This window comes from Heloderma suspectum, chromosome 1 (genome assembly GCF_057233095.1).
Source record: "Heloderma suspectum isolate Gila_16-S chromosome 1, 16-S_ref, whole genome shotgun sequence".
Classification (NCBI taxonomy): Eukaryota; Metazoa; Chordata; class Lepidosauria; order Squamata; family Helodermatidae; genus Heloderma; species Heloderma suspectum.
In genome coordinates, this window is record NC_139458.1 from 259,086,717 (window position 1) to 259,111,153 (window position 24,437).

Below are 24,437 nucleotides of genomic sequence, written 5' to 3' on the forward strand. Positions count from 1 at the left end.
ATGGGTTGTTCAGCCCGTGTATTCCTTTTCATTCAGATTGTGTCAGTGGCTTTTCAGTTTGAATTTTAACACAGGAAAATAAAAACAATTTTTTAAATCTCACAAGTACAAACCCTTCAGAATTCATAATTTCATAGCAATAAGGAAGCAGCTGGAATCCTGCAATTTGTAACAGCCAGCAGGAGTGCTTAAAACGAGGCAGAATACCGGTGGGGTATAGAAGTCCCCCTGTGCTGTGCAGAATGAAAGGGAAGGGCCTGTCGCAGGGAAAACTAGTTGGAATATGTTAAACCTGCAGAACAAGAGCAGTGATGTGGTGAAACATTTTATCCTGCTATCTAAACTCATTATAGTCTTGTGACTTCCCCTTTTTAGTGCAGAATATTAATATTAAAAATAATTCAGAAATAATGACATTTTATTTCCTTTTCTGTGTGCAGATACGATTGTCTCATCCAGCTGTTGTGCAAGTTTAGACTACATTGTCACCTACCTCTTCAAACACATAGCAAAAGAAGGCAAGAAACCCCTGAGATGTAGAGAGATTTCCCAAGACGGGCAGAGATTACTGCACTTCATGCAGCAGAACTCGGAGGTGCTGCAGCAGGTAAACTTAGAAGCATTGTTCACCTGCCTTGTATTTGCATTGTCATTCTGAGCAAAGGTTTCCTGCTCTCCTCTCCTCCTTTCCAAAGCAAGTTCACAATAATATTTCAGTCTATGAATTAGTAGATAGGTGTTGTTTTTATTTTGCAAGACAGTAAAAGGCCTCTGACTTAGTGATACAGTTGAAGTGAGGGGAGATCATGTTCTTCATCCCAGACACTGATAACCCCACTGTCAACCATTCCAACAGTATTTCTCACTGGCCTGGCAACATCTCCCATAGATCAGTGGAAGCATTGGTCAAGAGAAAATGATGAAGTGATACAGTGGAGAGACCATGAAATTTGTATTGTGCACACACACACGTGCGGACACACACAGAGAGAGAAATGTATTCCCTTGTCCTACTGGAAATCCAATGTCTGCACCGTTGCAGGAGAGAGGAATGCACTTTATCAGAAGACCCGTGTGACTAAGAAACACACTGGTGAACTGCTTTGATTATAGAATTTCAAAATCTTCAGATACACAGTATTGGAGTCTGAACTGATGGGGACTATCCAGGAAAAAGATATTGGAGTCACTGTAGGTAGCTCAGTGAAAATTGTCAAGATAGGGTACAGTGGCAGTTAAAAGGCAAATTCAGTATTGGGAATTATTAGTGAAGGGATTACAAAAAAGGCAACCCATATCGTGAGGTCTTTGTAATTATATGGTGTAGCCACATTTGGAATATTGTATAGAGTTCTGATCACCCTGTCTCAAAAACGTATATCATAGACCTGGAAAAGTTACCAAAAGGGGCAACTAAAACGATCAAGTGGGTAGAACATCTTCCCTATGAGGAAAGGCACTGAGTGTGTAGATAGAAAAAAAGACAACTAGAGGGGCACGATAGAGATTTATATACAACTATGAATGGTATTAAGAGCAGATCGAGAGAGATGTTTCTTCTTCTCATAATACTGGAACTCAAGGTCACACAGTGAAACTGACTGGCAGAAGATCTAGGACAGACTAAAGAATGTATTTCTGCGTACAGCATATAACTGATTTTTGGAATTCACTACCATAAGACGTAGTGATGGCCACTAGTTCAGATGACCTTAAGAAAAAATGAGACAAATTCATGTAGGATAGGTCTGTCAATGGCTATAAGCCATGACACTATTCCTCTTGAGTTTAGTATACTGGGAGCAAACATACTGTTGTCTTCATCAGTTCTTGTGAGCTTTCTGGTGGCATCTGGCTGGCCAGATGTTGGACTGGATGGAAATAGCATGCTGTTGGAAATAGGACTGGATGATCTGATCCAGCAGGGCTGTTCTTATGTTATATTCAGTATGACCAGCAGGGCGGATAGTGAGTGAAGAAATATTCCAAGAGTCCTCTCCTCCATTCAGTCCCAGCAGAGCCAAAATCAGAGGTGACGGGAAATCAGCATTGGGGCTCCCTTTGGCTTTGCTTTGTGCTAGTGTCATGGGCAGTCCAGTATAGAAAAGGGGGAGATGGCAACTGTCTCAACCCTTTCCACTAAGGAGGTGTGGGGGGGGGGGCATGAAGAGCAAGAGTTCCTCTATTCCAGAATTCAGGGCTCCAGGCAAAGAAGCATGGCCACCTTCTCCTTCCCCTCCATTTCCAGTTTAAAAGTGGAGTCACACCTGTCTCACACCTGCCCTCACTTTTCCTGTTAAGGTAGCATCTTTCTTGTTCTATGTGCTTTTAACATCTACATGAAATCACCATCTGGGGATTTTAAGTGAAGTACCATCAGTAAGGGGCTGCGGTGGCTTAGTGGTTAAGATGCTGAACTGCAGACCGGAAGGTCGGCAGGACAGCAGTTTGAGACCTGAGTGCCACGTGACAGAGTGAGCTCCCGTCTTCAGTCCCAGCTCCTGCCAACCCAGCAGTCCGAAAGCAAGAAATTGCAAGTAGATAAATAGGTACCACTTCGGCGGGAAAGGTAACAGCGTTCCGTGCACCTCGGTGTTCAGCCATGCCAGCCACATGACCACGGAAGCGTCTTCGGACAGCGCTGGCTCTTCAGCTTAGAAATGGAGATGAGCACCACCCCCTAGAGTCGGACACGACTGGCTGGGGACACCTTTACCTTTTACCATCAGTACATTAATGACACCCAATCTAGTTCTTATTTTTGTCTAATCTAGATGTGGTGGTGGTTGCCTGGGACAGGAATAGATGCCTGGAATCTGTAATGTACTGGGTAAGGGCTAATACTTTTTATTTCTTTATGCAAAATGAGAATAAGATTACTAACTAATCAGGGCCAGCAGTAACATTGAAACAGTTAACATAGGGACCGTTAAAAACAATAAAATAATTATCTTTTAAACCATGTCATATTTACAACAATCCAATAAAGTCCTTATTTAAAAGGGGGCAATAGTAAAAAATATGGGCCTTTAAAGGCCTGCAATTATGGGACCTGATGTACATCCACTGGAGCCAAGTTTCACAAACTGGGAATCACAGCCAAAAGGGCCCACTCTCTCATGCCTACCAATCTAATTGTTTTCACAGGTAGGCATGCAAGTAGGACCTTGGACACTGATCTAAGAGTGTGGGCAGGCTTCTATCAGTGAAGACAGTCCTTCCAGTAACTTGGTCCCAAGCCATTTAAGACTTTAAAAGTAAATACCAGGACATTAACTTGGGTCCAGAAATGCACCAGCAACTAGTGTGACTGGTACAATATAGATGTCACATGGGGCATCTCTACACCAGCCTAAAACCCTGCATTTAAAACAGGGCTTCCTGCTTCTGTTCTAAATGCAGGATCACGACGACTCCCTTTTTCAAGTGCTTCCTTTCCCCCCTCCTTCTCCCCGTATCTGAGTCTTCCAGTATCTTTCACTGATCTCTCTCCTCTTCTCGCAGCTTTTCACAGAGGGAATTCAAGCAGAACACAATGGGGTAATTTGATAGCTCATTATCTGCAATCTATTTAAAAACAGAACAAAGTGCATTTCGTGCAGGAGACGCTTTGGAGGTTCACAGCATCATGTAAAGAGCCCGCAAACTTCTGTGAAGGAGCAATCTCAATCGCAGGATAAAAGCTCCATGTGAAGAAAGCCACGTTCTGACCACCTAGCCCCCTCCAGTTGTTGTGCGGCATGTTGCGCCAGCATAATAAACTAAACCCCAATTCAGACAAAACTGAGGTACTGTTGGTATGATTGGCCAGGGATATGGTACGTGGCCTGTCATGGATGGGGTTCTGCTTCCCCTTAAGGAAGTTTGTAAATTGGGGATTGTTTTAGGTCCAGCCTGGATTATAAACACCAAAATGATGTCTGTAGTTTGGAGTGCTTTCTGCCTTCAGTTGGTATGCCAGCTGCAGCCTCTCCAAGATGACTAAAATCTTTCCACAAATATTCATAACTTGATAACATGTACATTAGACAATTACAACATATGATACAGAAGGCTGACTGCATTCTGCATCTTCAGAAACAAAAAAAAAAGCAGTGGGGAGAAACTTCAGCTAGTTCAGAACACGGTGGCCAAGTTACTAACTGCGACCCACTGTGCTGAATATATTTTCACTGGTAGTAAAAGATCTCTACTAGCTTCTAGCTTGTTTCTGGATACAGTTCCAACTGCTGGTTTTGGCTTGTAGAGAGCCCTAAACAGTCTAGGACCAGGATACCTGAATGACTTTCTTATTTATTCTTATTTTATTTATTAAAAATAAATAATAAAAAACTTTCATTAACAAACTTCAGTGTGATGTACAGAATTCATTAAAACAGCAGTGTGTGTGTGTGTGTGTGTGTGTGTACATGCTTTTATGAATGTGCCTGTTTTGCCGAGATCATCAACTGGGAACCTACTCCAGGTGCCTCCACCTTTGAAAGTTAGGTGTGTGGCTACCCGTAACAGGGCCCTTTTTGTTGTGGCAGCCCAACTGTGGCACACTCCTCCTAAAAATATTTGCCTGGAGCCTACTTTAATATCCCTTAGGTGTCAGGTGAAATCTGTTTTAGTTACTTGAGTCTATGGCATATTTTAATTGTGGACAGCTTCTAGTATCACCACTTATTATGCTGGCTTTTCTTTTTTGTTGTGCATTAGCTTGATCTTAATTACTTTTTTATTAGTGTTTAATATTTTATGTAAGCCACCTTTGAAGATCATCAGATGGAAAGGTGGAATCTAAATCTTCTAAATAAATAACTGGATGTTAGTATTATCTTAAACTAAACTGTATCCATTTTCATTTACCTTTTGTTTTCAAGGCAAATACTACTAGAGTAATACAAGTGGCATGATCCGGAGAAGAAACAGATCACTTAGAGTTGTCTCTGTTATAGGGGGTTACATTATTGTTGAAAAGATCCATGGGTCCTGGCAGTTCCTTAGTCAGTTTTGGCTTTGGTGAAAGATTTAATCCGTTTCTCCAGTGAGCGACTGTTGGACATTTTAAGAACAGACTGTTAACTAAGTGCCATGTTTAAATAACTGCTTGGATTTATGGGCTGCAGTCAAGACACATTAACATTAGTGGAAGAGTTGGCATGATCTTCAGTGACCTGGAGATTGTACTGGTGGTTCGGAAACAGGAATAGCGGTTGCCATTTAACTTTACAAGATTTATCACTCTTGTTTACGGTTCTGATTATTTTGGGTGCTCTTTGCCTCCAAATAAACCCAAATTAGGAACTAGTACATAGGTATATGTATGTATATGACTGGCATTATCATCAGCATGTAATTCATTTCAGTTATTGCCTCCCATTGCATCTACCTGGAATGGTCAGTCCAGAGTAGTAATTGATTAGAACCTGGCAATGTATTCCATATTTGCCAGTTGCTGAGAACAGTAGTTGGTACTTGATGAGCACAGCTGTATGATCAGAAAGAATGGAATGCTGGCCTCAAATCTCGATTTTCATACCTTTGCCTTTCTTATGACCTTAATGTCCTATTTTGTGTCAATGATGCTTGGCAATCCTGAAATTTATAGCATATGAATAAGCAGTGATCTGTCTTTATTAGCTTTGCAATCTGTAGTATACATTATATTTAGTTTGAATGCAGGCTTTCAGGTACTCTTTTAAATATTAATGACTGGTCCCCAGTAGTCAGCATAAATATGATTTGCATTAGCACGAGTCATACCGTATTGAGTGCCTCTGATGTCAACCATTCAGTGTACTAATACCTGACATCATCTCCCGAGGTCACTACCAACTTTGACCTTTCTCCTTGTGCACAGTTTCTCCAGTCTCAGAAGCTCTTTTGAATTGATTTGAAATTTTGACTCTTCCCTTTATGAGGCAGTAAAATTGATAATTATTCAGATGGGAACTGAGTGCTGAGTGAAAAATCAATTCCACCCGCTCTCTGCTGCGTATAAAATTACTTCTGACTCTGCTGGTCTGAACGAATGGCCAAGGTAAAAGCAGCAGGCAGGAATAGTAGAAAGAGTTAGCTGGACGAAGCTAATAGCCTAAAGGGATGGCTTTTTGAGATGACGGAGTGAGCCAGTTGGGGGTGGTTATCAGCAATGATGGGACTCATTGATTATATGTTTACATCAGGTTTCCATTGGGTTATAAATCAGCCCTGAATAGAAACAGAACCCAAGGCCTTGCATCTTACCAGAGGGACAATGAATTAGATTATTCTCATTTTCACACTCAGATGAAAAGTGAGCCATTGATTATTCATCGGCAGGCCATTAAACCCTGGCTTTAGAGCTGATTTGACTATCATGGAAGCTAATGAACAAGACTGTTGCTTCACAACTAGAGGTTTCAGTTTTCCAGACAGCTGTGTCTTGTAAGTAATGCCTAACCCTATTAAAAGGAAAGGGTTATTACAAATTGCTTAACAGTGCTAGAAAACTAGGCCCTAATGACTAATTGTACTGTGAGCTTAAAGAGGCTTGTCAGTTCTTTAAAGTGATGCAATGAAGCTGAATATTTCCCCAGTTTGTCTGTTTTGATGGAAACACTATTATACTGTGTTTCTTTTAAAATAGGAAGAGAGCATCTCTAAATATTGGTACATGTCAACACAAGTGTAGAATAAGTCGGTAAAATAATGTTCTCTTGTTATTAAACAAATTGGAAATATGTTTTTAATTAAATATAACTTGGTGATGGTGTCAGTGAGATGGCCTGATAGAAGGTACTGCACATGTTCACGATACATAATCAAAGTAATTTGCTGCTCATGTGGAATGGGTACCAGTTGATTTCAGGTGAATTGCCCTCCCTGCCCCTTCTTCATACCCCCATCTGCCAGTTGCCAAGCTATGTGAGCTACACCACGTCCTTTGCTACTACCATTTCCCTCTCCCCCAGACTGAATAGCCTCATGCAGCTCTTCTTATCTAGAGAAATGGCAGGACAGTGGCTTAATGGTGTGTGTTCTCATGGCATAAAAGGCCAGGGGAAAGAGAGCTCTTGCTCTTTGAGACCATGAGAGTAATTTACTGTAACTGCTACCATAGTATTGCACTGCTGCTTTGCTATCCTTCTGACTGCTGGGATATCGTGCCAGTATCATGGAGAGAGGTGGGGTACAGGAGCAATAGCTATGCATATGATGAAGTGGGTTACAAATGGCAACAATTTTTAATGTGTTACATCTCACAGAATTTGGCATGGTGTAGGGCAAGGATCCAGGCATCGAGCAGCCCAACCACTGGCCAAAACCACCATCCCAGTCCACATGCTGGGAGAGTGTTGATGGGAATAGCAAGAATCTCAGGCCCATCATGGTACAAGCTGATACTATGGATGTCTGGCAGGGATGCCAGACCTGAGCTGGGCTTGGGTGGTCAAACCTGCCTAACGATGATGCCCCTCCCTTAGGGAGGCTGCCTTCTAAGAGTGGCTATCCTGGCAGAGCACCTTAGCCCCATCCCTAACTCTACCTGTATTGACTTGTGATGCGCTCTGGGATCTCTCAAGTTGTGCCCCTCTTCCTTGGAAACTTGGGTTCCCACAGTGGGGGCGGGGGGGGCAGCAACTTGGCCTGGGCCATTTGTTTGTCAAAGCTTTGGGAAGATTCTCTCCCAATGCCTGGAGCCTCTCAGGGACGTTCCTCCCCTGTTCTCTGATCTAGCTGTTCTAGTCTGATTCAGAATCAGAGTCCTCAAAAATCTCAAGGGGCCTGGGCTCAACCCTGACATAGGGCCAGATTTGGCTCAACACCTCTATCTTATGGGCATCCCCCAGTCGAAAGCAGGGGAGCCCACTCTGTTCTTATTCCTGCTGTGGATCTGGCCAGTGCCTCCAGCATCTGCAACGAGAATCTGTAAGATACATATAGGACAATGCAATTAAACAGCAAACTATCAATATTATTATGCGGGTGGCAGACACCTCGCACTCCTGAGATCAGTTGTGAATCTCAGGTAAAGTTTCTCCCCAATCCCTTCTGTTGGTGGCTAACCTCTGTCCATAAGAAGATGACGAGTCCTAAAGCAAAGGAGCGAGGGAGGGCAGAGAAGTTGGGAGTGGCGACGCTGAAGCCACACAGGCTCCCTATTGATGGCCTCACAGTGGACCAGAGGCAGAAGATTCTCCCTCTGGTCCGCTCCAAGGTTTTGTCCCCAGAAGCCATCCAATGCAGGTAGTTGGCTCCTGGGGCAGGACAGTGTGGCTGGACAGCAACCAGATCAGAAAACCACTGGGTGTACCCAGCCTTCTCCTGTGTGCAGCCGGTGGCTTTTTGTTCTGGTTCATTGCTCAGCCATGCTGTGTTCCAGATTCCACATTCTCCCTCTATGGCAGGGGTGGGGAACCTCAGGCTCAGGGGCCAAATCCAGCTCTCTGGAGCTCTCAGTCTGGCCCTCTAAGGTTCCCCAGAAGGCCATGCCCTCTTCTGCTGGCCCTGCCCCCTTTCCCCCCAACCATGATTGTTTGATAGTTTCCTGGCTTTTGTGTAGTTTTTTTCCCTATTCTAAAAGTTGAAATGTCTCTCCTAAGATTTAGGTACTGGCAGTAAGAGCTTTAAGCTAAAGTATGCCGGTATTTTGTTGTATTTGGGGGCCTGGCCTTTTTGCCTTTGGCTCCAGCCCCTGGCCTTCAGCCCCACCCACCACTGGATGTGGCCCCTGAGAACTTCCCTGAAATTGAATTCGGCCCTCGGGCTGAAAGAGAGGCCCCACCCCTGCTCTACACAATGGTATAAAAAGGGGACTCCCAGTAAGCAGGGATGTAGGGCTTGCACAAGTAATCGATTAGGAGAAGGTACTATGCAGGCGGCAGTGGTGTTGTGAGAGGGGGAGGATTTGGAGGGTAGCTACCTTCATAAAACATCTGATCACCTAGTCAAGAGTGGACTGTCCATGTGCTTCACTGCTTGGCTTGATTGGGTTGCCCTTATATAATAAGCAGGTCCTTTGCTAAAACTTTGACAGTAGGAATAATATTATGGATATAGTCAGAGGCATTTAAAACATATAGCCTTATTAAGAGTATTAGAAGTTCAGTGAGAGGCATTTATTTAATTAATTAATATTTCCTGCATTGAGCAGGGGGTTGGACTCGATGGCCTTGTTGGCCCCTTCCAACCCTACTATTCTATGATTCTAATTATGCCATAGAATGGAAACGACTTCTGATAGTGTATATCAGATAGTAGACCTGGCACAATGTGCTTTAAGGGATTTTATATCTTTCAGTTGGCTGATCTTGTCTATTGAAGAAATGCAATAGATTTAAACAGAACACAAATGGTGGTGCCCTTGCTTGCATTAGTGAAACTGGTCTAGAAAATATTTTCTGCATAGATGGAATGAAAGAAGCCCTATTATACACAACTTTTGTTTGTGTTCCTAGCCAGTATTGCTTTTTTTTTTTTTAAGTGCTAATGTGGTCTTGTACAATGTAGCTAAATGCAACCTCTTTAAGTATCCTTGTGCTTGTTTGCTCTTTTCTTTGATTACAAATGCTGCTATTCAGTTCCTGCTAAGACTAAACAAAGCCAACGCCTCCCAACTGTTAAAAAGCCTTCACTTTAATTAACTGTTGTTTGAATAGCTTACATAAGCTATAACTCTTATAGCTTGCTGTAATGTAAACAGAAGCAATGTTGAATGAATGAATGAATATATATATATATATATATATATATATATATTTGCTATTAGTAAGTCAGTGACAATTACTTCTCTGTAGTGCTTTTTGTGCTGTGCATCCCAAAATTCATCACAGCCCCAAAAGGGAATCCACTGCCCTTCCTTGTTGTTGCCCATGTGTAGCTTGCAGTATTTGCTCCATGTTTTGGCACACTTTGTGGCATGTTCTTCACACTTAAAATTCTGATTGCTGCTCATGGTGATAAGCAGTGGGAGAAGCAACAGCATACCTATGAGAAGCTGTCGATTTACAAAAGGATTTAAAATTAGCCTGCCCCACTGGGGAATGTGTTAAAATGTCATTAATAAAATGCCGTAATGTTTCACTCTCATGCTTTTCATAATGAGTAAAGATCACCCCTATTTGTGTTTAGATAAATGTTCTCAGCAATGTATAGCAGAGAACATAAAAGCATTATCTTTTTGTTTTGCCTTTTCTCGGCTCAGTGGTGAAATCTTTTCAGCTGACATCATGGTCATTTTTAGTAGTATTAGGTTGCCATTCGGGCAAGATAATAACTTTACTATGTGGTGTGTGCACTATCTGATAGAATTGGGAATGGGGTGTGGGTGGCAATAGCACAAGAAGAGCATATGTTTAAACAAATTACCTATGTTTCTGTGTGGCAATTATGCAGTAAGCTTTGAAGAAATCATTTTTAACAAAATAAGCACAAAATATGTACATCTATACTGTGGTGTGTTGAGCCAGGAAATTAGGACTTTTTACATAGTAAAGGGAATAATTTCAGTTCAGAATCTCTTCCAAATTGCCAGTTTTCTCATTGGCCTTGTTTGATATATCAGAATAAGTGTGTTTTTGTGAAGACTCCCATAAAGGTAAACGCAGAGCAGTGCTCTCAAAGCAAAGAAAGAATGTAATGCTCTTACTTTGGATGATGGAAACAAATCTGTGGGTAAACTCAATAATACTGAATGGCAACAAAGGAACAAGCACATAATCTAGCAATATGGGTCTTATAAGGTGTTAGGACTTGAGGAGGCAGCTGCATTTTAGGATGTGCTTCATATTGTTGGTGACTTGAACCAGCTTAAAGTTATGGACACACTTAAAGTCTTGCACTGACTTAAGGCTATAGAATATTTGACAGCTTTATGTATTGGGCCCAGAATAGTTTCCTAGGATATCTTATATGTGTTCAGGTTTTTAGCACATTTTGATGACATCATCCAGTAGTATCATAACTTTATTTAATTGAAAAGAACAAAATATAACAGCTGTAGGCCAACTCAGCAGAGACGTGGGTGGCTATGAGACAGGGAAAAAGCACCATATTGAATGAGCCAAGATTCAGTCTCAAAGCCACTTACTTTGACTACTGATGTTATATTTAGACATCTCAGCATTAATTGATAGTCTAATATAAAAAATAATTTTAATGAAGAAAAAACCCTTGGATCTGCCTTTTAAAACATGTTAACATTTGGTATTCTGTGACAAGTATAACTGTATGTATGTATGTATGTATTTATTTGCTTTTGTGCTTATGTAATTTTTATTAGTAAAAGAATTGCCTTCTCATCTTAATGCAAAGAAACCCAGTATGCAAAGTGGTATTTCTTAAGGGTATAAAAGTGTCAGTAGTTTTTATACTAATGCAATGCAAGTATACCTCAAACTATACAAAATGCTGTGCTTACTGTTCTCTACTTAAAATTATAAAATGGTGAGTGGAGAGGCTGGGAGGACCCTACAGCATTCCTTTTGTCCTAGTTTGGTATCTTGCATAAATTGCAGCTTTTATTCCAAAGCCTGTTAATGGGTTTTTATAGTTACTTGAAGCACTTGTACTTTTTAAAACAAACAGTTGAATCAGGCTAGGAATAACATCCCTAATCATGAGGCTTGTTAAACAGTTAACAATAAGCTGTTTGGAGGTGGATAGAAGTTTAGCTTCATAAAGTAACAAGTATTGTATAGTCCATGGATGGAGACAAAAAGGCTGTAATTTGGCTTTAGGAAGAAAAAAAATAAAGCTAGAGGTGTCAATGGAAGAGGTGTACCCTAAGGCTAGGCAGCTGGTGTGTGTGTGTGTGTGTGTGTGTGCGCGCGCGCGCGCGCTTTTGTTTATCAGTTTCTGGTTTATGTACCCTTTAGGGCAACAGATGAAACAATTGCTCCTACAGGGTCAGCTGCTGGTCAGAAGCAGAGTAAGAAAAGACTTTGCGTTAAAGCACGTCAGCCATCATTTTAGCGCAGCTGGCACCTGCTACTGGTGCACAGCAGGAGGGTTAAAGGTCAAAGAGGCAGTTGTTCTAAACTCAGTGATGGCTTAAAGGGACTTGTAGATTAATCTGCTTTATTAACTTCCGTATATTAGATAACTATTGCTGTGAATGAAAGCATGTCTTTCTGAATAAGTACCATCACCTCTTTCCCTTTTAAATTGGCTTTTGAGTAATGAATATTAAATAGAATGCGTTTCAGGGGTAATTAAATGAAAACATTAGGATGCTGGTGTTTGCATCTTATTTGTAACTTTGTTGCATATTTATAACACATTGCTTGCCTTATACTATATTTGCAAGAAAAACAAATAGCCAAGATTTAATAAATACAACTTCTCCTGCTTACTCAGTAATAGTAATTTCCTATGCACACATTCTTTAAAACATATACAATACATATATGACACAGTATTTCTAAATACTTTTTTTTTTTTTTGCAGAATGTGTCCACTTCTTTAAATGTGTCCTCCTTCATTGGCTGGTGCTTCTACTCTAAATGCAAAGCTGGAAAGTCTTTAGAGGTGGTGCAAAATATTTTGGTTTTGGTTTCAGAATTCAGTGGATATTGGCAAATTCATCTAATTGAATGCTGGCTCAGTTGTTGGGAGTTGCCTTTCTTCCCCTGCTTCAGGCAGGCTGTCCGTCTGCCTTTTTCTAAACTCTCTCTCGCGCACACAAAATACAGCACTGCACAAACATTGATGCGTCTGTCCATTCATTGATTGCGATATTATTTTACGTTCCCCAAGGATTGTTGTTAGCGCTTCTTGGAGTACCTCTGGATACCTGCTGCTGAGAAACAAGCAACATGGGAGGGCTGTTGCCTTCATTTCCAGAGGCCTCTGGTGGCCATGGTTGAAAACAGGTTGCTAGTCTAGATGGACCATTTGTCTGATCGAGTAGAGCTGCTGTTACGTTGGGGGCATCATGGGTATCATGCATAGTCAGTTTTTGCTTGAACTTTGCAAAACGTTGTCACAGTACCACTGGGGGATGTTAACATGATTCCCTTTTTTATCAGTTTGAAGAGAGGCAGAGTTTCCTAGTCATCCGAACCCGGGCTTGTTAGAGGGGGAAACAAACCTCAAATAAGCCATGGCCTGTTGCTGGGTTATTTGAGGGCTGTTTCTCCCTCTAACAAGCCATGCCACCCAGGTTCAGACTCACATGAGACGACAAGCTGAGCCTGGGTGGGTAATTAGGTGAATGGCGCCCAGCATGCACCGCAGCTTAAACAAGCCACAGTGATCAGGCGAACTGGGCCAGTGAGTTAAAAAAGTAATATTAAGGAAGTTTTTCACAAATAATGCCACGGTATACTGTTACTTCTAGCTTTGATAGGTGGTTGTTGTGAGGAATTCTATTAATTGAAGATGCTGATTAGTTTTTATTATGTAAGAAGTGGGCACTTGTTGCCACTCTCACAATTTCCGTCTTCCATCTTTATTTGGAATAGCTACTTTTACCATTCAGTCCCTCACCAGTCATTTTATGAGAATGTGCTTTCAAATTGCCATTTGTTTCAAATGCAAGTAACATTTTGTTCCATAAAAAATAGAATCAGTTTGTGAACTTCTTGTGAACAAAGAGGTTTAAAGTGACTAGATACTGACACAAACTGTTCCAGCATGTCTCTTAAATACTGTTCTGCCTAAAAAATGCTGATCCTCTGGAAGACTCTATGGCTGCATAGTAAAATATGGAAACCTCTACAGATTTTCTGCACTTTATCTCATCATTATCTCAAGGGCATAAATATTTACTTGCACACCAATGAAGACAGTAAAAAAAAAAAAATCAACTAAATAGGTGATATTCATTTGGCAAATGAGCAACTATTTTTTTAAATGAGCAACAATATGCTCCCTCCCTACCCATGTTCAGAAACTATCATTTGGGTCTCAGCATCATGTGGAAGAGGAACCATTTTCAAAGCAGTGTCTGGTTGATCAGGGAAGATCATGGGAAGAGATGTCCCAAAGTCTATATCCCAATGGTTTAAGTAAAGCAGACATTGAGGGTTCCAGCAACAGTTTAGGGCCAGATGTGAAGAGGTTGGTAGGCTAAAAGCTTGTTTTGCCGTGATAGACCGCTGCCAAGGCCACTGGCAGAGGAAACATATGACACTGCTATTAAAAGGATCAGGCTGTCTGCACCTTTCTTCTCTCAAGAGGCACTTGTAATGGATGCTGTTTTCTACCCTCATTAATCATGTGATAGTGATTGCTCAAAGAGGGGCTATTTGCCAATCCCAGTAGTGGAAATTCAGTGCAAATACGGTAACATGTGGAGAGTGTGTTCTACAAAGGCCTGTGTTAGCACTGCCAAAAGGTGAAAGATGTTTGATCCAGCGCTTAAAGAGCCCATCATAATTTCCAAATGGACGGACTGCAATACGATATACACTAACTGGAAATGACTTGTCAGAGTTTGCAAGCTGAAGAGTGCCAAAACATCAAGCAAGCAACTCATGAATCCTTTTTGTGAAGTGATAAGTTATTCCAGCCATGAGGAAGACAAATCTGCACATCTAAAAGCGCAGATAGGAAGATACATGGAAGCTTGATTTGGAAAATATCTGTTGGCTGCTTCATATAGCCAAGAACCAAACAGCCTGAAAGGACACTACACTCAGTAGAGGGCTTACATGGAATTCAATGTAGACAAGAGCAAGAGGTGCCTCTTCTGATTATACATTTCCACTTGTTGCGCGGTATGTGGTGATGTCAGTCACGCATCCTCTATTTCACCTTTGGGAAAATAAGTCTACATCATACTATACAGCTGAGTTAACTCTGCAGCACCTAGGAATCTTTCCTTTATTATGAGCTCAGTCTCTTAAGAGACCTGTTTCCCCAGGCAATAGATAGTCCATGCTGCCTTTTGAAATTTGAATGTGCATCTCAAACATGAGGCTGTCCTTTACCTCTTGTAAGGGAGAGGTAAAGAGAGGCCTTTACTCATACTGCTGTTGCCATGGCAGTCACCAAACCAGACATGACAGCAGCCACATTTGTTCATATGTCTGTCCCATTCATATATAAAGCTGGGGCTGGAGTGGCTGTACCCCCACCTATCTCCCCACATTTGTTACCTCAGGCACTTTTCTCTCAGCCTGGCTCATGTCTGGTAGTGGAGCTGGGCTGGAAGGGGAGCATGGCCAAAGGAGTTTTGAAAGGGAGTAAGGTGGTGGATGGGAAAAATCATTTCTCCCACACCTATGCACGCCTTTTTAATGTTAAAATTGGACCTCAACATCCCCCCTCTTATATAGGCATATGAACAACTAACATGGCCGCTGCCATCACATATACTTTGGCTCCAAGTGATGGCATCCTTCAGCAGTACTTGAGTCCATTTCAGTTGGGATTCAGGCTTGGTTATGGCACAGAAACAGCCTTTGTTGCCCTGTGGGATGACCTTTGTTGGGAGAGAGATGGAGAGAGTAACCCTGTCGATTCTTCGTGATGTCTCAGTGGCTTTTGATACCATCAACCACAGTATCCTTCTGGAATGTCTGTCAGAGATAGGTGTTGGTGGGACTGCTTTGTGGTTGTTCTGCTCTTACTTGAATGGACATTTTCAGAAGGTGGTGTTGGGGGATTTCTGCTTGACTCTGTGGCATCTTTGCTTCAGGGTCCCTCAAGCTTCCATCTTGCCCCTCATGCTGTTTAACATCTACATGAACTCGCTAAGTGAGGTCATTCAGGGGTTTGGAGTGCGTTGTCATCAGTATGGACATAGCATGCAGCTCTATTTCTCCTTTTTGGAGCCAGATGAAGCTATGGAAGTAATGGACTGGACGTGGGCTAACAAACTGAAGTACAATCCAGACAAGACAGAGGCACTGCTGGTGGGTGGTTCCTCAGACCGGATGAGTGAGATTCAACCTGTTCTAGAGGGGGTTGCATTCACCCTAAAAGTTCAGGTGCATAGCTTGGAGGTGCTCCTGGATCCATCACTGTCATTAGGGGCTCAAGTGCCCTCTGTGGCTTGGAGTGCCTTTTACCAGCTTTGGCTGGTATCCCAGCTACGACCCTTTCCTAGAGGTGGATAGCCTAGCTGAAGTGATTCACATCCTGGTAACTTCCTGTTTGGATTATTGTAATACTTGGTAAGTGGGGCTGCCTTTGAAGCTGGTCTGGAAAGTTCAGTGGGTGCAAAATATGGCTGCAAGAATTCTAACTGGGACCAGGAGCTATGATCATATTACACCAGTCTTCTCTCACTGGCACTGGCTCCCAATTAGTTTCTGGGTCCAATTCAGAGTGCTGGTTTTGACTTATAAAGCTCGACATGCCTTGGGACCTCAGTACCTTGTGGAACAGTTCCTCCTATATATACTTGCTCGTACTTTGAGGTCATCCACAGAAGCCTTTCTTCAAGTGCCCCCTCATTCTTGGAGGGTGATAACAAAAGAGGGTATTTATTTATTTATTTATCTACCTACCTACCTACTTACTTACTATATTTATATACCATTCCACCTCAAAGATTTTGGAGCGGTGAACAAGATAAAAGAATAAAACACCATATTAAAACAAAACATTTTTTTTTAAAAAACAGATGCTGAACTTAATAAACTGTGGCTGTGGTCACTCAAGGAAGGCCTCTTGAAATAACAGTGTCTTCAGGAAGCACCAAAAGCAACACAACGTTGGCGCCTGCCTGACCTCCAAAGGCAGGGAGTTCCACAGGAAGGGGGCCACTACACTGAAGGCTCTTTTCCTGGTGGATTCCAGTCAGGCCATGGGTCCATGTGAAACCACCAGGGATGTGCCCTCTGGTGATGTCAGTGACCAGGCAGGTTGGTAAAGAAGATGGCCAGATTCCGGCTGAACATCAGGAAAAACTTCCTGACTGTTAGAGCAATATGACAATGGAACCAATTACCTAGGGAGGTAGAGGGCTGTCCCACACTGGAGGCATTCAAGATGACGCTGGACAGCCACCTGTCAGGGATGCTCTGAATTGAATTCCTGCATTTGAGCAGGGGGTTGGACTCGATGGTCATATAGGTCCCTTCCAGCCCTACTATTCTATGATTCCATGATGCTAAGGTGCTGTCTCAGGTATCCTGGTCCCAAGTTGTTTAGGACTTTGTACATTAGTACTAATCCTTAAACCTGGCCCGATAGAGAATAGGCAGCTAGTGCAGTTCCGTCAGCAAAGGAGTTACATGCTGAAAAGGGGCAGCTCCCGACAACAGCTGAGCTGCTGCGTTCTGCACTAGCTGCAGCTTCCAGACCAGCATTAAGGGCAGTCCCACATAGAGTGCATTGCAGTAATCCAGTCTTAAGGTTACTAATGCCTGTACCACCGTGGCCAATCTATCGCTGTACAGGAGAGGCCATAGCTGGCGAACCAGCCAAAGCTGATAAAAGGCACTCCAAGCCGCTGTGGCCACTTGGGCCTCCAGTGACAACAATGGATCTAGGAGTACCCCAGACTATGAATCTGATCTTTCAGAGGGAGTGCAGCCCCTTCCAGAACAAGCAATGAACCTCTCTCCCGGACCCGGGAACCACTCACCCACAGGGCTTCTGTCTTGCCAGGATTCAGCTTCAGTTTATTATCCCTCATCCAGCCCATTACATGTTTTAGTAGTGCTCTGAAATGTTCTCCCAAGGAAAGCTTGCCTGGTGCTCACACTGCTATCTTTTCCGTGCCAGGCTAAGCCTTTCCTGTTCTCCCAGGCTTTTTACATTTTTCAAATCTTTTAGGGCACAATCCTATGCATGTTTAGACAGAGAAAAGTCCTACAACTCCTAGCATTCCTCAGCCAGCATAGTTTAGTACTTTTGTGTTTCATGTTAGTCCCTGGAGTGTTGTTTATTATCATCATCCATGGAATTTGATATTGCATTTTATGCTGTGTTGGCAGATTCATTAGTTTTGTATGGTTGACTTTATTTTGATTTGAGATTTGTTTTTATCATTATTGTAAAATGCTTAGAGAAATTTATTTATGAGACATTTGATAAATTTAATTAATAAATAATTATAACAAAATTGATGTTAATCAAGCTGAAAGTGCTTAATTTTATATATTAAATCTACATTGTTTTCAGACTGAAGCATTTATTTCCGAGAGGCACATTTGCAGTCACACAACTGCTTCCTGTCTTCCCATTCCTGTTGTATTTACTTTCAGATAAAATGCAGACATCTGCTTTATTATCTAGTCAGCAGTTTGAAAGGCAATCTGCCAATTGTCAAAAGTTTCAGTAATAAAACATAAGATATGACGTGATACAAGCTTTTTAATCAGTGGGGAAATGTCATTACATTATGTTATGTGATCACGTAAAATTGGAAGATAATAGATAGGTAAAACTAACTGTGAGCTCTTGGATGCTTCCAGACAGACTTCTCCTAGAGCTACCAATCAAAATGCTTTGTGCAACTATTCTGTCTTTTCCTCCTTAATGGTTTTTCGTCAGTAAGAAAAAAGATGGAAGATGTGGTGGGGAAAGGAAAGGAAAGGTTCCTCCTGTGCAAGCACCGGGTCATTACTGACCCCTAGAGGGATGCCGGTGGGGAAAGATAGGAGGGTTATTAGTGGGAAACGATGCTGTCTAGACCCCCTGTAAAATTCTGTGAATGAGACAGGATGCTGGCATAATAAAAGCTTCATCTGGAAGCACCCCTTACACTAAATATCTTCATAAAACAATAGAGAAGAAAGTTTGGATATGGAACATAGGAAGCTGCCTTATATCGGGTCAGACTATTTGCCCATCTAGTCAGCAGCTGTCCAGGGTCTCAGACGCATTCACACCCTGATCCTTTTAACTGGAGATTGGGGGATTGAACCTGAATGGCCTCTCCCAAGTTCAGGCCCCTCCAAGATAGCTACAAGCCATGGGTTCTCAGGGTGGCTTGTTTGCGAAAAACAACCCTTGGTGGAAAAGCCACTCCAGGTTTGGATGTCACCCTAAGCCATTCTGCAACCACCCACAATAACAACCCAATGTACCTTAGCATGATGTGTGAACCAGGTCACTGTGGATGAGACCCCTCTCACTAAGGGTGAGAGCTTTCTACCATTGTGATGGTTTCCAGAGGGTTAGCTGTGTTAGACTTTTGCAGAAAAAACAACAAAGGGACTGTCTTATTAATTAGCTTACCAATGCGAGGATGTCTGTGTTATCACCAACAAGTGTTTTGTGAATTGCCACTATTAATAATGTAATTGTCAGTGTCTATATTTACTGCATTTCATTTCCCCCTGACCTCACTGTTTACTATTCCTTTCCCCCAGCCATGTGTACATGGCCTGTAACTTGAAGTGGACTGTAATCCACAAAAGCTTATCCCATAATTAATTGCTTAGTCTTTAAGATGCCACAAGGTTCTTTGTTGTTTTTTTCCGTCCTTGTTTCCCAAAATTCACATGATGGGGATTTCCAATTACCCTGCCTCTGTGAAAAGTGGCTTCTTTTAAAATAAGTATTGCCCACATTACAATCTAAAACGAACAAGTGATTTTCCATCTTGTATTACCTTCATGCACAGAAACAACTGAAGGGGTGGGACAACAATTATACTGAATAGGTTAACAGAATCTGCTTCTTGAGTACTAAAGTGAGTTTAATTATATAGTGATTCCATATGTACATTCTGTCGGGACCATCCAGCCCATTATTGTCTGCTGTGACAGGCAACAGCTTTCCAAAGCCTCAGGCAGGGAAAGATCTCTGCCAGCCCTGCTACCTGAGATCTTTCTTTCTTTTTAATGGAATTGCCAGGGATTGAAACTGGATCTTCTGCATGCAAAGCTTGTGCTCCACCACTCCGCTGGGGGTCTCTCCTGACTTCCTTTACTCAGTCTGCTAGACTTTTTTCCCTTTTTTTTATTGCCTTGGTTGGAAGGCAGACTGTTTTAGAAGGTCTCATTTATCATGAGATGAATTTGTTACAAAGAACTGTAAGCTGCTGTTGTATTAAAGAGTTTTTCAGGTATTACATTGTGGAGATCGACTAGGGCTTGCCACCCTGCTGATGTCCCCAGCTTCCCCCCAAGTGTGGCCCCTCTGCAGCCCCATTTCCCCACTTCTTAGTTTCCTTTAGATCAGCTAAGTGGAGGAGGGGAGAGATTGTGGGAGAAGTGAGGTTCAATCTCCTATCCCTATGAACCCTCTGCCCCGCCCATCTGCTGCACAGCTGATCCTTGGGGAAGAGGCTGAGAAGTGGGTAAAATGGGGCTACAGAAGGGGTGGGGTGAGCTGGCAATGCAAGAAGAGATTGGCTTCTTCCTCCATCACCAGCACATTGCATTCCCTTGCTGTATGTTGAGACAGGGGAACTCTTCCTGCATCACCAGTCACTTCACCTCTTCTGCAGCACTGAGAAAAGGGGAGAATACCTGCATAAATGGTGGGAACATGGATATGGGGTAGAGAAGTGCAGGGGAGATGTATGGATGGGCATGAATGGGGTGTGTATATATGTGGCTTGCAGCCCCTGGAAAGAGCTACTCATAGCTGCCAAAGAGAAGGGGGGAAGGGGAAGGAAGCAAGCCTGAGGCTCACCACAGCTCATCCATATAGTGGGAAATGGATTGGGGGTTGAGCTGGTAGTTGAATGTGATATGTAGAATTGTGTCCTAAATGCGAGTGCCAGATTTCATTCCAATAACTCAGTGTTCAATGGAGTTATTACATTACAAACGGACTGGCAGACAGAATGCCAAGTAGGCAAATTAAACCACTGACTAAATATAGCTGCTAATGTCATTTTTTAACAGCCTTCGAGTCATTATCAAAAATTTAGCAAAGCATTGTTTGGTAGACAACCAACCCTTTGCTAAAGGTTTTTCATACTCCTTAAACTGTTACATTAATTCTTTAATTTTTAAAGTAGTTTGATTGTTACCAACTTTACTTTCAATCTAGATTTCAAGCTACTCAGACTATTGTGCTCAGCCTCATAGCCCCGTGTGCTCTCCAGTCTACAGAGAGCAGAAGAGGGCTTCCCTGTGAATTCCAGGAGCAGGGGAAGTTCCAGATGTGCAGCCCTTTATACATGCAGAATAGCCTTAGTTTTAGAAATAGCCTTAGAATAGCCTTAGATGAATGGGGAAGCCATTTTGGGGTGAACAGATTCTGTCAAAGGCTCTATGCTTCAGCATCCCTATGCCTGCAACAGATCATAGGAATGAGCCGTTGTAATGCTGATGTTTAATAGGTTATGCCAAGTTTTAAAATTCTGTTAATCTAAATGGCACTCAAGCCTGCCTAACTTTCTATGCACTGCACTTTTAGTATTAATTTTATTTACTATTTGTAGCTGTGTTCAGGCTTTTGTTTGGAGTTCAGGAAGCCTCCTCCCAACCATAACTAGAAATCCATCATCCTGGTCACGGATTGTCCTCTAACTCTCATTTTTTTCTTCTACCTCTTTGGATATTGCATCAGTTTCTAGTACAACTGAAATTTCTAGAAACTGCTGTCAGTCTAGGATCAGTTGCCACTCAGTGGATCACTCAAGAGTGAGTCTGCATTATGAAATATTCCCCTCAGTTTTGCACATTTGGGGCTGAGATATTTCCATGTAGGAGGGAAACTGTGTAGTAACACGGAAACAGTTGTACAATGTTCAGGTAAGGGGGGAAGTGGGGGGATTATAAAACCCATAAGCCTCCCACCTCTTGACTCCCCAGTTCTAGTCAAACCATGCCCCCTTGTAACATTCTAAAAACACTAGGAAAGGGGGCCAAGCCCCCTTTGACTGATGCATGTGCTCTCACACATACACAATAATTTGAGTACTGACTTGCATGTCCTCAGAATTACATTCTTGTCCAAGCAGTCACTTGTTAATTTATGTAGAATATAGGAATTACAGTTGATTCCCCAACTTCCTTTAACTGCTATTCATGCAGAAATTATCCTTACTAAAAAATTTGAAGTGAAAGTAACAGTTCTATGAAAAGACCAGGAGAGAACATAAATGGTCACACATTCAGCAACACCAAAAGTGTTTCTTCAATATGTTGAAGCTTGATGCTCAAGGTCCTAGGCAGAGTTTTTCCTGGCCCTTTTGATGGAGACTCTTTTAACTAAAGATGCTGGAAATTGAACTTGGGATGTTCTGCATGCAAACCATACAATCTTGGCATTGAGCTATGGGTTCTCCAATTGCATAGGGGTGGGGGCAAGGAATGTGGGAAATACACACAGCCCAGCACATATTTTTCGTGCCTTTTCAAGTTAGCAATTTGTGCACAGAAGCCTGCTGGCTATGGTGATTGTATGTACTTTTTTTGTTTTAAATTTATTCTGTTGCTGTTAAATGAATGTGCAGATCAGAACTTCTGTGTAGTTGTAAAAGGTATGATATTTAGGAGGTTTCATATCCCTAAAACATGATCTAGAATTGTGAGGAATTATCAACTTATCTAGGATAGACATATTCAGTGTAGTGAAAACCTTGATTTTAAAAAAGTAAAGTAATTTGATGTTGCACTCTAAACAGAAATAATTGTACTCTAATTGTAATATAAAATACAAGATTAATAGAAGCACTATCTGAATTCTGTTTATTGAATTGCATTACAGAGGAAATTGCTATATCTTCTTTTTATATATTATATTTTCTGCTAACGACTTTTAGTTTTAGTTTTAGCTTTGACTGTACTGTATTCCATAGGCTTCTGTTTGTCTTTCTAGAGAAACTGGAGGGATTGCCTTTTTTCTGGGACCAAGGTATCTCCCTACTATCTGTGCCCAGTACAGAGTTGAGCCTTATGCTCTGGATCATCCACCTATGAAGAAGATAGGCAATAAATTCACATTTTTGTTTTCCTTCAAGGTTTCCCTGTTTAAAAGCCCTTTATTACTGTTCCCTTCATCCAATCCTTTTGGATTTGTTGATATCCTTCCTGAAATATTTAAAACTAGCCATGGCACATACACTCTCCCTCTCTGAAGCCTAATTAGAGACAAAGAAACCTCTCCCATACCCGCATACAACATTTTTGAAAAGCAATCTAAAATGGCCTTTGTCTTTTCTCTTTTTTTGCAACAGTGCTGACTTATGTTTAAAGTGTTCTATGCTAATCCTTGTGTCTTCATATCAGATATGCTTGGAGCACAATCACCTCGGAGTCTGACATAGGGCCAAAGGGTAGATTAGAGTTGAAATATAAATATTGACAATAACCCTCCGTTGTGTGTGTGTGTGTGTGTGCGTGTGTGTAGATAAATAACACAAACACCCTATCTATCTCTCATGCCTTTGTTGAATTTTGTTTCTACAACAGCACAGGGTCCCATTTTTATCAAAATTGTTTTGAATGTTATTCCTATCCTCTCTATTGATTGCAATTCCCTCCAAAAGGATCTCTCCAAACTGGATGAATCGGTATTAAAATACCAAATGCAGTTCATTAAGCAAGTGTAAAGTGATAAACATTTTGGGCAAAAAATTCTAACTTTACATATATGCTGATGAGATGTGAGCTGGTGGTGACTGACCAAGAAAGAGATCTTGGGGTTGTGGTGGACAGATTAATGAAAATGTCACCTCAGTGTGGGGCTGCTATGAAAAAGGCAAATCTCATGATGGGCATAATTAGAAAAGAAACTGAAAATAAAACTGCCAGTATCATATTGTCCTTATACAAATCTATGGTGCAACCACACTTGGAATACTGTGTCTGGCTCTGGTCACCACATCTCAAAAAGGATATTGTGAAGTTAGAAAAGGTGCAGAAAGGCTAACCAAAATGATCAAGGGACTGGAACAATCCCCCCTATGAGGAAATGTTACAATGTTTGGGAGTTGCTAGTTTAGAAAAAAGGCTTTTCTCCCTCTCTCATAAGAACCTAACAAGAGCCACGCTGGATCAGACCAAGGGTCCATCTAGTCCAGCATTCTGTTCACACAGTGGCCAACCAGCTGTCGACCAGGGACCCACAAGCAGGGCATGAGCATAACAGCACCCCCCCCACCCATGCTCCCCAGCAATTGGTGTACATAGGCTTACTGCCTCTGGTACTGGACGTAGCATATAGCCATCAAGACTAGTAACCATTGATAGTCTTCTCCTGCAGGAATTTCTCTAACCCCCTTTTAAAGCCGTCCAAACTGGTGGCCATCACTACTTCCTGTGGTAGCAAATTCCATAGTTTAACTATGCGTTCTAATAATACTAGAACCTGGGGTCATCCAATGGAGCTGAATGATGAGAGATTCAGGACAGATAAGAGGAAGTACTACTTCACACAGTGCAATGTTAAACTATGGATTTTTTAACCTCGAGATGTAATGATGGCCACCAACTTGGACAGCTTTAAAAGGGGATTAGACAAATTCATGGACGATAAGGCTATCAATGGCTACTTTGGCTGTATATTGCTTCTGGTATCAGGGGCAGTATGCCTCTTAATGCCAGTTGCTAGAGAACATGAGCAGGAGGTGCTGTTGTGCTCATATCCTCCTTATGGATTTCCATGGG

The 24,437-nt window shown here is 41.9% G+C and overlaps 1 protein-coding gene across 1 annotated transcript in view; it reads left to right on the forward strand.

The window, feature by feature from the left end:
• The window catches only part of RANBP17 (RAN binding protein 17), a 271,515-nt gene that overhangs the window by 226,450 nt on the left and 20,628 nt on the right, over positions 1-24,437 (forward strand). Inside the window, exon 25 of the mRNA XM_084825522.1 lies at positions 441-607. Coding sequence (XP_084681648.1) covers positions 441-607 — 167 coding nt within the window. The remainder of the gene's footprint in view (positions 1-440; positions 608-24,437) is intronic.